This window comes from Protopterus annectens, chromosome 6.part0, assembly GCF_019279795.1.
Source record: "Protopterus annectens isolate FY-2018-M chromosome 6.part0, PAN1.0, whole genome shotgun sequence".
Classification (NCBI taxonomy): domain Eukaryota; kingdom Metazoa; phylum Chordata; order Ceratodontiformes; family Protopteridae; genus Protopterus; species Protopterus annectens.
The window spans coordinates 1075316339-1075333204 of NC_056737.1; the positions used below are offsets into that span (position 1 = coordinate 1075316339).

The 16866-nt window shown below is 37.1% G+C and overlaps 1 protein-coding gene across 1 annotated transcript in view; it reads left to right on the forward strand.

Moving 5' to 3' along the window:
* KCNK13 (potassium two pore domain channel subfamily K member 13) overlaps positions 1 to 11474 on the forward strand; it is a 35056-nt gene extending 23582 nt beyond the window's left edge. Inside the window, exons 2-3 of the mRNA XM_044073618.1 lie at positions 9214 to 9223; positions 10554 to 11474. Of these exons, the coding sequence (XP_043929553.1) occupies positions 9214 to 9223; positions 10554 to 11446 (903 nt within the window). The 3' untranslated portion in view covers positions 11447 to 11474. The remainder of the gene's footprint in view (positions 1 to 9213; positions 9224 to 10553) is intronic.
* Positions 11475 to 16866: the final 5392 nt, after the last annotated feature.

Genomic DNA, 16866 nt, shown 5'->3' on the forward strand with positions numbered 1-16866 from the left:
GCTAGCTCTTGTTTAAGAGCATTAAGAATGCAGCCTGGAATGCCATCTGGTCCCATGGAGGCTGTGTTCTTAGTCTTGGAGAGAGCATTGATGACTTGCTCTTAGAAGGTGCAAGGAGAAGGTGATGTTGAATACATGGTTTGTGGTATGCTTGGGGGTGATAAGGGGTGAAATTTACACCAAGGCTGTCTGATAGCAGGTTTGCAATTTTCTCAAGGTCAGTGTGTGCGATACCATCCACAATTAGTTTAGCCGACGTCTGATTCCTACCTTTTAGACATCTACAATTAGTTCAGCAGATGTCTGATTCCTACCTTTTAGGCATCCACAATTAGTTCAGCCGACGTCTGATTCCTACCTTTTAGGCATCCACAATTAGTTCAACCGATGTCTGATTCCTACCTTTTAGACATCCACAATTAGTTCAGCTGACGTCTGATTCCTACCTTTTAGGCATCCACAATTAGTTCAACCGACGTTTGATTCCTACCTTTTAGGCATCCACAATTAGTTCAGCCGACGTCTGATTCCTACCTTTTAGGCATCCACAATTAGTTCAGCCGACGTCTGATTCCTACCTTTTAGGCATCCACAATTAGTTCAGCCGACATCTGATTCCTACCTTTTAGGCATCCACAATTAGTTCAGCCGACGTCTGATTCCTACCTTTTAGGCATCCACAATTAGTTCAGCCGACATCTGATTCCTACCTTTTAGGCATCCACAATTAGTTCAGCCGATGTCTGATTCCTACCTTTTAGGCATCCACAATTAGTTCAGTCGACGTCTGATTCTTACCTTTTAGGCATCCACAATTAGTTCAGCAAACGTCTAATTCCTACCTTTTAGGCATCCACAATTAGTTCAGCAGATGTCTGATTCCTACCTTTTAGGCATCCACAATTAGTTCAGCCGACGTCTGATTCCTACCTTTTAGGCATCCACAATTAGTTCAGCCGACGTCTGATTTCTACCTTTTAGGTTGCATACATAGCTGAAGAAGGCCTTATGGTTATCCATGGCTATGGTTGCTAAATTTTCTCGTAGTTGCTGTTTGAGGATTTTATAAGTTATCTTATTTGCTTATTTAGGCCAAGGAGGGTGCTCTTTCAATTCTGAGTTCTCACGTTTGCATTTTTAGACAGCAGCTTCTTTCACTTATTGTATACTCTATTAATGCTAGCTGTCCACCAGGATGGTTTGTTTTTTTCTTGAGGATCTTGCTTTAATCCTGTCAATCACACTTGTGGCTATACATTTGTGTAGATGTTTATACAGGGCATCTGTATATATCTTAGTATAGCTGTCAATGCCATCTTTGGAAACTAGAGCTTAGAAGTCTATTATACCATCCATTAGGGAGGGTAGAGTTAGCTTTGGTGAAGTTTTTTAGCCTAACTTCTCCTTTGGAGAGTTCTGGTGCTACTGTTCCTTCAAAAATTACTGATTTATGCTTGGATTTAGGCAGTGCGGGCCCTACACTTGAGGCGTTCCATCGGTCAATCATATTGGTGAGGACCAGACCTAGAATATTAGAGCCCCATGTGGGGTGGTGCTGTATTTGTTCCAGGGCATTTGAGTTAACAAAGTCCATGAATTTTTGTGTGAGTGAGTTTGGGATCGTATAAGATTACCAACTAATGGAGGGATAGTTGAAATCGCCCATGACTATTGTGCTAGGTTGTACTTGGTTTGCCCAAATAAGCTGTGTGGGCTTCTTGGTTCATGGAAGGGGACCTGGAACTGAAGATGACATGAAGGGGCAGCTTAGCCATGGTAATTTGGACTTGGAGTAACTTCATAGAGTTATCTTGTCTAACCAGTCTAAAGATAGATACTCCACATCCTTTGGGTCTGACACTTTCAATTGTGCTCTGAAAGTGTGGAAGGCATTGTAGCCTTGCAAAAATGGGGTAGTTTCTGCAGTCTTGAACCAGTTTTCTGTGACTGCACAGATGTCAACATCTTCCAGGTAGAGGAGTGCTTCCAGAGAGTGCAGTTTCTGATTTAAGCTCTTAGCATTTAGCAGCATGACCCTTAGTTTCTTTGTGTTTAATATTTTCACATCAGAAATTTTGTTTTTATCACCTTGACTAAAAAAGGCATTATGGGGGAGGCAAGTGCCTTAGCCAGCAACTGAAAGCCTAAAGGTCCTAGGTGAAGTCCATCTCTGGCAAAGCAGCATGGTCTAGCCACCATGCCATCAGCATATATTGATAATATGCAGAGTATAACATGTGGAGGTTTGACTGTGTAACAAGTTGCCCTGTATGTAAGTATCCATGTAGGAAAAACAATTAGGTAATAACAAAAATAATCTGTTAACATGTATATGCTTTGAAGAACTGCAATAATGATAAGGCTTTATGCAAATGCTCTATTTTGTGTGGACATTTAAGGGGTTTATGTTTGAAGGTTTAGATATTATGACTGACAGTGTAAGATGCAAAGATATAAACAATCAAGAGATGAAAGAATGTCACTGGCAGGTTGAACCTGAGGTTAACGAGACACTTGGCATAAATGGACAAATCACTACAAGTCCATTGGACAAATCACTACAAGTCCATTGTAATAAAAAAGGCCCAAAAGACAAGTATTAGCTTAAGTTTGGTTGTAGATGACGTATTTTAAGGTATACAGTGATTCTCATTAATATCATACAATGTTTGTGAAAGTGCATTGTGTATGAAAGCACTAAGCAATATTTATAAAAAAGGAAATTTAAAGGATATATTGTGATTAATAATCTTTTGTAGGTTTCTTAGAATGGGAAGATACGTTGCAGTTCTTACCAAAATGTCAGTTATCACTTTTCCGTCAATTATTTGACTTATTAACCAACTTGACAAACTAGGCACAATTGTCTTATTTGAAAAGTGACCCAGAAGAGCTGCCTAATTAAGTGACTTACTTAGAGTTACAGCAGGCAAATGAAGATGACGGGAATCAAACCCAGAATAAGAAGATAGAGCACATTAACAGTGCATTGCCTTAATCCTTGTGTACTAGATCACTGAGCTTGCAGTGTAACCTCCCTACAGCTACTCTATATCCTGTTGAGGCTTGATTAAGTTGTTATGTCATGTCACTTGCAACCGCAGACAAGGTGAAAGGTATGACTTCCCTGAAACTTCAGAGTTAGGGCTTCCACCCTGGCTGGTAGGAGTGCAGTTCATTTGTCTTCAAAAGGAACAACCAACTTATCACTCATTATGAGCAGCTTGCACTACTGAAGTCTAAACAATTGTTGCATCCAAAATGACATAACAAATAGTCATTGAGCTAGCAATTTATCTGCTGTATATTGACTAAATGAGCTGACCCCCTGAATTAAAACTGTTAATGGAGAATTGCTGGCTTAGGGTAAGATTTAGCATGAGTGCCATCTGCTGGCATGGTAAACATTTGCTTGCACATGCATGAAAGTCAACACAAAAATTAAATAATTTTTCTGTGCAATATTTTTAGATTTTGGGTTATCTGTGTGCAGGTGCAGAGAAACTAATACATTAAAAAATAACAGTGTATGTGTGAGTATAAAGACAGATTGCGTGATAGAATGAAATTTGTTTATTTTCTTGATAGCTGAGTAAACATTTATGGCACAGTGGGTGAAGGATAACAATATCATGACCATCGCAGCAGACTAGAATGTTGTCTGAGAAAAATAACAGAAAAGAGGCTATAATTGTGCATAATAAAAAAGGCTTTCAAAGGTATTTACTCTAACATACATCATCAAACTGCACAACACTAAGCATCAGAAATGCCATAAGGTAACGTCCAAAACCCAGTGTAATGAAAAGTTAACTTTTAAGTGTTTTTTGCAGGGCAGCAAGCCCCCTGCAACCCCTCCTCCCAAACCTATATATGTCAACTCCATGGTTGTAGCTACTTGAAAAAGGGAGAAATCTCCCAAAAGAAGGGAATCGTTGATGTGCACTTAGCATTAGCTCTGGCAATGAGTTCTTATGGAAAACGATTATCAACATTATGTTCCTCAGCATCTCTTCTTTTTTTACAGGCAACGTTCACCCTGACCACCTGTAGAGGAACTTAATGAGCAGACTAGAAGTGGTTGTACATTATTAAAAATAGTTTCAACATTTTTTGACTTTTGCAGTGAGATGTGAGTTCCAGACATTAGTTTGCCAAGCCTTTTTTATTGACAATTGCTTTAGTGTTCACCTACTTAATTGTTGAGTAATACAGTGATTAAAATGCAGTGAAGTTCATATGTAATTATTACTTTAAAAGGAACATTATTAAAGATTTTATATAGGAACAAGTGCTCAAGTTAATTTCATTAATGTAATTCATTAATGTGTAATAAAGTTTACATTAAAAAGAGAAGAGCTGTAGTTGGCATAATGGTTAAGGTGTTTACCTCACAGACTCAAAGTACAAGGTTTCATTCTCACTTTTGAAGGGAAATTGGCTAGACTTAAAATGGCCTGCAAGGACAGCTAGGTTTGAACTGAATTTTGTGCTAATAATCGAATATATAACATAAGGTACAATGCCAGTGAAATTAATAGCTTGAAACTGAATCCAAAATACAGGATTCTGAAAACACTGACATTTGAAGTAAGAGAGTATAATGAAACATTAAGTAATTGTAAAACTTTACAGATAAAACATAGGTTCATTAGACAATCTGTCTTCAGACCTTTGTAACTATAGTTAAAATACCCTACTCAGAATTTACTTCTTGCCTTAAGAAGGGCAATTCAGGATAGACTAGGAAAGAATTTGAGACTGCCCGTCCAATTATCTAGATTTGCATTGAAGGTTGCAAAGGTGCTACTCTGATATGTAGTAGTTTGTTCCAGGGGGTGAAGGATACAGTGGGATAGTAATCTATCATGCCAACCTGTCTTATTTATCTGCTGATGAGAAGGTTTAGATCCTTTAACCAAGTATACAATGCATCATTAGTTCTGTGAAGGAAAAGGAATTCAAATAGGATTGGATCTGTTATCCCCCACCACCACCAAAAGCAGGCTCTAAATAAAGTGAATAATTAAAAAAATAATGTTGCTCTGCAGATTGCAAAGTGACCATGGAGGTTAAAATTCACAAAGTAGATAGTATGAGCCTGAGGCCACCTACTTTGAAAGTTCAAGCACTACAGCACACTTGTATTGCATGTTTTTTTTATATTTTTTTTTATTTAAGGTGTTGACATTTTATTAATTTTGATGTTGTGAACTCTTTCATTTTATTTTATTTGTTTATTTACCAGGATAGTGGACTGACCTGCTGGGGCCCATTTTAGCCACAACCCAGGAACTCTGTGTGGTAAACTGATTTGCTTGGTTACACATCAGACAAATGGAGGCTAAGGAAATCAGTCTCAGAACAAAATGAAGCTTGTTAACATATTACATCCACTGCATTGTGTCAGACATTATTATTTCTCATTTTCATGTTTATTTCAGTTTCACTATTATTTGACAATACATAAACAGTTACAGACTTAAATTGGGATTTGGAAATATTGCATCCACAATAGAGGCCCACCTGACTCTAATTACTATGAATGTGTGATGAGTCCAGAGTCTCATCAGGAATATGTATGCAGTGAGTAGCTCATTACTGTGGTCGCAGCAGAAATCTGCAAAAAGCTTATGTTAGACTATGTTGCAGCCACAGGGGAGAATGAGCCTCCATAGTACTAATTCATTGAGCATGGGTCTTGATGGTACTTTGCATGAATCTTCATGCTCATTTGATCATAATGCTCATGTGCAGATCTGTTTGTTAACATAAGGATACATATATGCAGAGGTTGTACTTGTGGAAGGTAGTAGTGGAAGCATAATTAAGGTAAGAGGGCAAAGGAGGCAGTAAGGCCACAGAAGCAAACATAACATAGACAAGACTTTATAGAGAAGGGGTATGAGTCATACACACACACACACACACACACACACACACACACACACACACACACACACACACACACACACACAACAAATTCAATTATGTAAAATTGAAAAAGGTAAAAAAAATAAGATGGTTGTATTTCTGAAAAATGACAAGATATATCAATGAAAAGTAATTATCACATCAGCAGAGGCTGATCACTGTACCTGTGCTATAATACAAATGTTATGAAAAAAAAATACAACTCTAGCGAGTCTTGAACCCACAACCCTCTTCACTTTGATTTGACCAAGCATTTAATTTAAAGGATTTCCCTAAATCACAAATTTTATGAAGAACAGACTAAAAATATGATTAAAAAAATCTGGATATTTGGTGAAGATCTGTTCAGTTGAGAGGCATGCAACGTACTTCATTTATAAACTGAGCTATGGAAGCATTCCATATTTTAAAGAATTATCATGATTTAAAGTTGAGGAGGGTTGCCAGTTTGGGGGACAGCATTGGGCACAAAAATCTGTAGTTACACTATTGTTTTAATGTTTTAATGTGCTGATTTTTTCATCCCTTGCATTTTGCATTTATCAAAAACCAATCCAGTGCATGTTGGAGATGACAGTCACATTTAGGCCAAGTCGACAGCATCACTTGCACCCTAAAAGGATACGTTCCCTTATCGTCTGATTAAATACTTACCATAGTGCTGCTATGCTTTGGCATCCTGCCCACAAAATTAATGAAAATGAGGGCAGAACGACACAGCTTTAGTGGAGTCCTACAAGCACTTTAAATGTGTGCAGCTTAAGACTGAAAATATGAGCACAATTTTAATTTGTGAAAATAAATGAACAAATGCACAGCACTTCAGCACCACGCTATTGTGGCATCTCCCTCACAACATTCTAGGCAGCACAGCACTTCAGCACCACGCTATTGTGACATCTCCCTCATGACATTCTAGGCAGCACAGCACTTCAGCACCACACTATTGTGGCATCTCCCTCACAACATTCTAGGCAGCACAGCACTTCAGCACCACGCTATTGTGGCATCTCCCTCACGACATTCTAGGCAGCACAGCACTTCAGCAAATTCAGTGAATTTGTTCACTCTTCCACAGCTAGGATAGAACCTGCATTCCTGTTCCTGCAACAGAAACCCGTCCTTTTGATGAAGTGTCATTTCCAGAACCCTGGTATAGGCTTTCTCAGACAGACTGATAAGAATGAGATCTTTATAACTGAAAAAGCATACATCCTACTGTCGTTCTGTTTGAAATTGGTGACCATTGCTTCAGGTTGCACGCCATGCAAAAATAATGTTTCCATTTTCAATGTAGCATTAAAAAGGCATGCTAAGTATAACACACTAGTAACATCTAGTGTTGTCAACATCTCCACTGATCTTGTCTATTTCAACAACCACTTGTCACTTCTAAGCACTGTTTGATTGCTGCAGTGACTTTATCTGTAGAAGTGGCCCAGTAATACCAGTTGCTGCTGGAGCTGCCTCCTCAAAGGTAGCTGTGTCCATCTGGTTCAGTAGTTATACCCATTGCCCCTGACATTTTCATACAGTGTCCCTAGATGAGGTCAATGTTTCTCAACCTTTGCTGAGAAGGGCTTGAGTAATGCTTGCCCGAACCTTTCTGAAGCCATCTGAAAGACATTCTTCATGGTCTTGCCAAATTCCATCCACATCCAGGCTTTCCCTTTGTTGACTGCTGTAGCTGCTGCCTTTCTAGGCTGTATGTCAAATCTGGAGCATTGAACGGAAGACCCTTTTCTTTCTCATGGCTGATCTCAATCAGCTGACCTTAGGGCTACTTCCATAATAAGCACTGATCACATGTGACCACAGCTCCTTATTGCCATTTTAGCTAACTAAGGTATTGAAAAGATTCCACTAAGACTTCATGTCATCCAGTATACAAGAGAAGCTCTTCCATAGGTTGGAGCTTAACTTATCCCATAAAAAAATCATCCACTAGTCACTCCCAGTGCAACCTCTCTATATGTTTGGCCTACTTAGGTATGCTCAACTGTTACCTCAGCAGTCTGACCTACCTCACTGCTAGGTGGTGATCAGATAAGAGCTTATCACTTCCCCTGACGTGTGTCCAGAGCTTATGATTTTAGGTCTTATCACATGACTATAAAATCAGTCATAGATATTTGGCTGAAGTTGTTCTGTTAATAGGTAAATACATACAGTTGCCTTATAGTCAGAAGAATGTAGAGTAGATAAATGTAAGATTATTGCTTCCTGGTCCACAATGTGCAACTCCCCAGTCACTGCTTCCCAGAGGCAATTACAGCTTAAGCAGTTTCTGTTTGTTCACTGGTGGTCAGCCAAAGGTTTTTTTTCACAATTATATGACTATGACCCTATAAATAGGAGGAATGTAGGAACTGTTGTCCCCCCCACTCAGAAAAGCAGTTTATGTTTTTAATTTTCTATTTTTCAGCCTTTTTTAATTAAACTTAAGGGATCTATCAAATTATATGTATGAAACCCCTAATGTTTGTGCATATGATGTTTGTTAAGAACAATCCAGGTGTAACTCAAAACTCTATTACCAATTTGCATTAATGCATTAAAGGTGAGTTCTTCTCAGTCATGCCTCTTGTGGTATCTCCATTAATCCTAAGGTGAGAAGTGAACTTTCTTCAGGTGAAATACAGCATCATTAGGTGGTAATGTATCAAGCAGCACACCCACTCTCTAGCTATTAGGTGCATATCCACAAACAGCAGAGATTTCCTTTCTTATGCTCATAATTGCAATTAGGTAACCCTTTTTCTATTGGTAAAACTCCAGCTGAAAGTCATCATTGGTGGAGGTTGTATTTCTCTGCATACCTGGGGTTTCTTCCAAGGAAGAAATCAAGAATAGGAGAGAACCACCTAAGATCAAGAAATGTTGTTCTGGAAATACCTGTGTGTGTGCAAAGGTAAGATGAACTATCCTGCCTGGCTCTTAAACCTCTTGCTCAAGCTGTGTGTCTCTTCCTAAACAGCGAGGTAACAGTTCATTCCTCAGGACCCAAATTCCATTGCTATTATCTAGTCTATTATAATCTGTTCCACTCATGTCTTTCATTTCTTGGGTTTTGTACTTGACTCCTACCCTTCACCCATCTCGGTGCATCATTTATGAGTGAGCCACCATCTAGCCACTATCAGATACCAGGGAAAACTATTTCAGTCCTGCATCTGTGAGTGGCTCTTGGTATCTCTGTTTCTGTTATTCATTGAATGACCATCATGGGGCTCAGACTTTTCTGGACCTTGTTTTGTTTGCTTCTTTCTCTTAAATCAGTTTGCCAAAGGTAAACCCACAAGGACCACAAAGGTGCAGACCACATAGCTCAAAACCACACAGGCCTCTCATACATAATAAGATTGCAATTAGAGGATGAGGTGTTATATATGATTTTCTAAAGTTCTTTTACCTACTTGATAGTATGGAACATGTTGCTATTCTAAGTTTCAGTACCACGGAGGTATTTGCACTAACTTGGGAGTAAACTTAATCTGCCATAACTTGTTATCATGTTTTGTCAAATATTTGCAAAATATGGTCACCCATGCTTAGACTCTCAGCTGCAGTTGATACTTTGTTGCCAGTTGCTACTACTATCAAGTAACTATTTCCATTTCAAGTTTAGTTTTACTTAGCCAATAAGAAATGTACATAGCCATGACCACTGAGGCACACTGGTGGTAACCCACCTTTTTCTACTCTTCTTTTGTCAAACATTACACCCCCCCTTTCTACAGAGTGGCACATTGCTAAGATTACCAGTATTGAACCCACTATTACATCATCAGGTTGCTATTGTATTCGTTGTCATGAAAGGTCTTGGAAAAAGTTTTACTTTCTTTAATGTGCAGTTCTCTAATTTATTTGCCAAACTCAAATGTGAGTTCTATAATTTTCCACTGTGATAATAAGCCAAACAGCATTTAACTGCTAGTCTGCTTTTTAGTGATGCTTTTGTGAAATTAGATTGCACTTATCCCTTAATGTTCTTAGGTAAATATTAATTTACAGTGAGTTCTTAAACAGATTGGATTTCTGATGGTTGATATTATCTGCATGGCTTGACTGTAGAGACAGCTGTGATGATTACAGGTATTAGAGTAATAACATCAACAGACAGATGTGATGACTACAGGTACTGTAACTGAAGCAGAAGACCGCGTTAGTGTTTTCAGCAGCAGGGACATTTCCTGTCTGTGCCACATGAGCCAAGTACAATGGAAAATATATGAGAATTATATTGTAGACCTATAAGGCTCTGTGCTGATTAACTGTAATCTGAAAAGTCCAGAATCAGGCAAGTGTGTGGTTTGTTATGTTGAACTATTTCAGTCACAGGGAACAATCATCTGGGAAAGTGCAAATCAGAGGAAGGTGTGATAGACTAGTAACTATATTACAACTGCTGTAGTACTTCCAGAACACACAGTAACTGCAGTAAATAAAAAACTAGAAGTGAAAAAAGGCTTTGTTATAGTTGCTTGGCAGAGGAGCTTGAAATTTAAAATATAATAATTTTTAATAAGTTGTACAGCATGTGACTGGATATTTAGTTTACAATTTCTAATTTTGACCTGCATTTTGAAGAATTTATTAAAACTTGTTCTTTCTTTTAGGATTCGGAATGACAACACCAGCAACTGTAGGAGGAAAAATATTTCTGATATTCTATGGCCTTGTTGGATGCGCAGGCACAATATTGTTCTTCAATCTTTTCCTGGAGCGTCTGATTACAGTTCTGGCATATATACTCAAATCCTGCTATGAGCGACAGCTCAGAAGGAAAGCCATGCCTAGTAACATCAAGCGATGCTCTGGGATCTCAGCAGAAGTTGACAGCTTAGCAGGATGGAAGCCTTCAGTGTACTATGTCATGCTCATCTTATGTATTGCATCTGTCATTATTTCTTGTTGTGCATCGGCCATGTATACCCCAGTCGAAGGTTGGAATTACTTTGACTCCCTTTACTTTTGTTTTGTAGCCTTCAGCACTATCGGTTTTGGTGATTTGGTCAGCAGCCAGCGTGCAAACTATGAAAATCAAGAGATTTATAGATTTGGTAATTTTATCTTCATCCTCATGGGAGTTTGTTGCATTTATTCCTTATTTAATGTCATATCCATAGTCATAAAACAACTTTTAAACTGGATATTACAAAAGCTGGAGTGTAAGTGCTGTTATAGATGCCAAAGAAAAATGTTTAGAGCCAGGAGGAATGCTGTTATGCCAGGTAATATTCGAAACAAAAGAAATATTTCCATTGAGACAGACGGAGTAAATGAAAGTGAGACAGATGGACGCCGCATGTCTGGAGAGATGATCTCAATGAGAGATTTCTTGGCATCCAACAAAGTTTCATTGGCTATTATGCAGAAACAGTTGTCAGAGACTGCTAATGGTTGCCCGAGGCAAATGGGCAACAGCTCAAGGCATAATGGCTTCTCTGAGGGAGTTGGGGCTTTAGCAATTATGAATAACAGACTCGCTGAAACAAGTGTTGACAGATAGCAGAAAGATGCAGTAAAATTAAAATAATGAAAAAAAAAACAAGTGCCATGAATATAGTTCTATTTTACTAAACCAAGTACTACTAAAAGGCTCTTAGACCACTTTTTGGTTGGTAGTTGATATTTGTCATCATTCACTAACTTTACTTTTGTCTTCATACATGCAGTCACAATTTAAGAATTATTACGTATGCATAGGTGTGTGTGTGTGTGTGTGTGTGTGTGTGTGTGTGTGTGTGTGTGTGTGTGTGTGTGTGTGTGTGTGTGTGTAATGCAAATGTGGGAATGCACATTAAAAGGGTATGAAATATAACATGAAATTTCTGCCATTCCTTCTTTTTATTTTTATTCACATTTAAATGTTAATTTTTCCTGAAGGCAGTTTTCTCTAAAATTAATTGTTCTGAGCCAGTATAATACAAATTTGTATAATGCTTCCCGGCAGTATAGTTTTATAAAACATTATTTTATAGATGAGTAAGCTTTTCTAACTCTGCATATTCACTCCATTAGAAAGCCCTAGTTTTCCTTGTTTTATATCCACAGTTTGTTTGTTTTTTCACTTTGCGGTGAGATTTATTTTTGAGTTTGACTTAATTGAAGTTGAACATAATAAATCATCTGCCTTACTAGCACAAAGATTTTGATTGATAGTCTCAGTTTTATTTGAATTAATATTTATGAAGCAGCAGTGTCTGTTCTCATACAGTATTTTCAGCAGCAGTATATTTCTTGCAATACTGGTATTTTACATTACTGTTTTTTTTTGGGGGGGGGGTGACCTGGAATGCAAGATTCCAACTTGGCAAAACCCCTCATTACTATACCATGTCATCTGTGGAAGTAATCACTGCATTACCTGATTGTCTTTGTGTTTCTACAACTGTAACCTTGCCTTGTTGTACCCACAGTATGAACATAACGGGCACAATAACAAGTCTGCGTAGCAGAATATTTTTGTAAATGTAAATGATAAATCGGCTTTAATGACTTCAATTACTAATTATAAACATAAACCTGTAAAAGCGTATTTTCATATCTAAGTGCTTTAATATTTACTGGCAATGAAGTTAGAGATGAATTGCTACCTTTTTTTTAAATAAAACTATGCCTGGTGATTAATTTATTTGGATCAGGAGGAAATTGTGGCTGTACATTCATTTTTGCATGTAACTGAAATTTTCCTTGTACAATTAATTTCGTCTAATCTTTGTTTCATCAATTTATTACAAATTTATGTCTAAGACAGCAAGTACAGAATAAGATATTACAGCATATAGCAGATTTTTTAAAGAGGCTTTGGTCTCTCCATGCCAAATATCAGCACATGGGTTGTGGTGTTTCATAGTCCATTTGTTGTATATCACAAAGCAGGGCATTGTTCTTCTCCTGAGATGGGCAGACAGTCCATCAGCTCTACATTTCATTCTCTCCACTGTCTGTCCACCTGGTTCCTCAGTTGAGCCAGCACAGATGTTTGATATAAGACTCAATGTAACAGCAACATCGGTGCTCATTGTCATTGCATGGCGTAGATTAGCCCAACTAGACACAACTGTCTATATTTTGGGAAGATCCAGAATTCCTGACCCATTAAGTGACTTTTTGCTCAGAATTACACAAATAGCAATTGAAACTGACAGACTTGAAATTACAACTACAGACTAAAACTAATTATTATCTCCTAGCCTTCACCTTTTGTGGTAAACTGGAAGTTGTTTGGTGTGCTGTTTTTAAATATTTTTTCTTACATTTTAAAGAAAATACATCATTAGCTATTTTAATCATTAGGCTTAATGTGCAAATTCCATTGCAAATGAATGTTGACTAAATTTATACTGTCTTCTGTTATTTCTTATTTCATCACCAAAGCTTTTTGCCTCTGATATTCTTTAAAAAAAACAGCTAATACCTAACTAGAATTTTCTATGTTAACAATTAGTGATGAGGCAATATATCAAATGTTGTTAGAGAAGTAAGAAAAACAGTTTTGAACCTGCTTTTGAAACATTGTTTCATTTTCTGAATGGGTCCTGAAATGACTTTCTTGTCTCATCATTGCAATGAAGAGGGATGATGGACCACTTCTTCAGCTGCAGCTGACGTGATGTTATGAAGCAAAGCACTCTGCTTTCATTTCTTATTATCCTTTTCCAGATGTAAACTGCATCTCTTTATTTATAATGAAATTCCTTTTTTTTAAGAGTTTTTTATCAGTTTAAAATATTTACAGTATATACACAGTAACAAAGAAAGTCAGCATCACACATTGTTATACAATGTTAGAAATACATTGAATCATCAAGGTAATCTTACACAATTAACATACTGAGTCTTGGTATTTCAATAGCAACATTTCAAGGCTATCCCAACCACTAAAAGTTCAGTATGATTTATAGATCTCATTCTGATCACTTCTTTTTCACGTTTATATAGTATTGCTGTTAAATTTTAAAATTATTTGACTGTAGGAACTGAATTTGATTTCCAATTTTTTGTAATAACTTTTCTAGCTGCTGCCAGGAAACTCCACAAAATAATTTTGTAGTTTGGCTTTTATAGATAAAGGAAGTGGAACATTCATTAGTGTTATTGATCTAGTTAATGAACAATTGTCAGATCATAACCCCTTAAAAACATATTCATCTCTTCCCAATATACATTTTATTTTTCACAATCCATAAACATGTGTGTTCAATCAGCTTTTACATCTTTTATAAATCTCCAACAGACTGAAGAACTCATTTTATCAAACTTAGAGATTTTATAGGGAGTACAGAACATTCTGTATATATATTTCCACATAAAAACTTTCCAGCATAAACTTGAAGAAGTTTGACTAACTGAGTTAAGTAACAACATTTTATTGCATCAAAATTATTATTATTATTTGTAATTAATTTATATAACTTATACAAGCTTATTTTTTGGTTACATTTGCGTTTGAAGATAGCATTCATATAGTCATATAATGGGGGAATAGTGTTCTGTTCCTATCTACTCATTTTATCAAAAATTAATTTAATTTCTTACTGATGAATGACATTAACTGGTTAACAGAATCATCCAACTTATAATATTTCATTAAATATTCTGGCAACTTAAATGTTCCTTTTTCAAAGCAATCACACTCTAGTACAAATCCATTCCTTTTTAGTAAACTGATTTTAACATTGTTCTGAGTTTACTTAAATCAAGAGGTGTACGCAATGGGAGAGCACACAAATTTCAATTTTGATATTAATGGAGTTTTAAAAACATATTTCTTAACTATTTTCAGAATTTATTTCATATATGCAGAGTCTAAAGACTGAAATAAATTTCCTTCTAAGGTAAATCTTATTAACCAGATGAAAGGATTGTTACATATTTCTAATTTATCATATTTTCTAAACTTCTAAGACTTTGGACAGCTCAGTGGTGCAGCAGTAGCATTGTCGCCTGACTGCAAGTGGTTCTCTGGTTCGATTCTTGGCCAGAGTGCCTTCTGTGTGGAGTCTGCATGTCCTCCATGCATTCGTGTGAGTTTTCTCCAGGTGTTCCAGTTTCCTCCCACATTTCAAAGGCATGCATCTGGAGCATTTCTCCCCAGGCATCTGCTGAAAATTGGCTTTGTTCCAAGTTGGACTTTCCCAGTAAACAAATGTTAAATAAATAACATTTTAAAAACCCCACCACGGTCCCCCAAGGTTCTGTTCTAGGTCCTCTACTCTTCAACATATTTATCAACAACTTCCACCACACCATCCCTGAATCCTCACTCATCCAGTATGCTGATGACTCTACAGTCATCTGCTCAGCTTACTCCCCCACTGAACTTCTATTAAAAACCCAATTAGCCTTCTCTAAACAGAAACCTGGATGCAAACCAATCACCTGGCCCTAAATGCTAATAAAACTAAACTGATGATCTTTAGTCCTACTAGAAACTCCACTATCGAGAAAACTCATTCTCCATATTTAGCCAGAATAACCCCCCCCCCCAAATTGTACCCAGTGTCAAACTGTTTGGCATCACCATTAATAAAATCCTAAAATTTGACACTCACATCCATTCCACCATCAGTAAAAACCCACCAAAAACTTGGACTCCTATACAGACACAACCACAACCAGAGCCTCTCCACCAGACAAATCTTAGCCTCCTCCTACCTTCTCCCCTCTCTTATGTACTGCGCTCCTGCAGTGTGGCCTACAATCCAAATTCGAGTCCTGTCACTACAAAATTTTCAAATTTGCAAATTCGTGACCAGTTCAAAAATCTCAACCCACAATTGCCTCTCCCTCCATACCCTTCCATGGCTTGAACTTCCCAACTACCTGAAATTCCTCTAGCTTACCACTGCCCACAAACTCATCTTCAAACCTTCAAACTGCCCATCTCTTACTATGGCTGTAACTCCCTACATACCTAACCACTCACTCAGATCTGAAAACCAAAATATCCTACAAATCTACAAACCCTCATGTCCTCCTGGCCACCGGCTACTATCCTTCTCCATAGCTAAACATTGAAACTCCCCCCTTCGCAATATGTCTAACCATAACAACTTCAAATCTCACTTGTTCTCCCATCTATCTTCCAAATGGGAATGCCCATGTCACTCTCCAACTTAACTCTCCCTCTATATTCTCTCTTTCCCTTCCACTCTCATTCTCTTTTTCCATCCTATGCAACACTTATTTATCATTCCTTACTAGTTCCACCTCAACACCCCTGGGCAATTCTCCTACTGCACTTTGAATGACATATTTCATATTATGAAACAAATTTCTGTGCATAAAAAAAAAAAAAACATTCATCTACTCTGATGTCTATAGTTTACCCATACTGTTGCATACTGGATGCCATGCCTTACAATTATGCAATACTGCTTTGTATATTAGTTTGCTGAATTTACACTTTTCTATGTTTTATGTATTATGCTGTATTCTGTGCCTGATAATAATATTTCTGCTATGTTATGTATGTCTATAATATGTTTTTGGAGCTTTTCTACCTGGGCCTCCACTGAAAATGGGCTCTTTTTGGCCCAGTGAACTTCCCCGGTGAGCAAACTGAAATAAATAAATTAATAATAAATAAAATAAAATTTAGTAAACTTTGTTCCTGAATGGTTTTCCACTGACTAGTATAAGCTGAGTCTGTCCAGAGTATAATAGAGTTAAAATTTGCAACAATAGAATAAGATTCTACATCTGGGAAACTAATACCATTATACTCACATAATCTTATATGATTTATGTAAGCAATTCTCTGCTTTGTAGGATATCATAAGAGTAAAGTTAACATTGTTTCCATTTTCTTTAAAAGTTTTTTCTCAAGTATTAAAACTATTGAATGCAATATGTAGATAATCTTGAGTAATATAATAATTTTAATAAGTACAAACCCATACTTGAAAGTTAAAAAAAAATCAT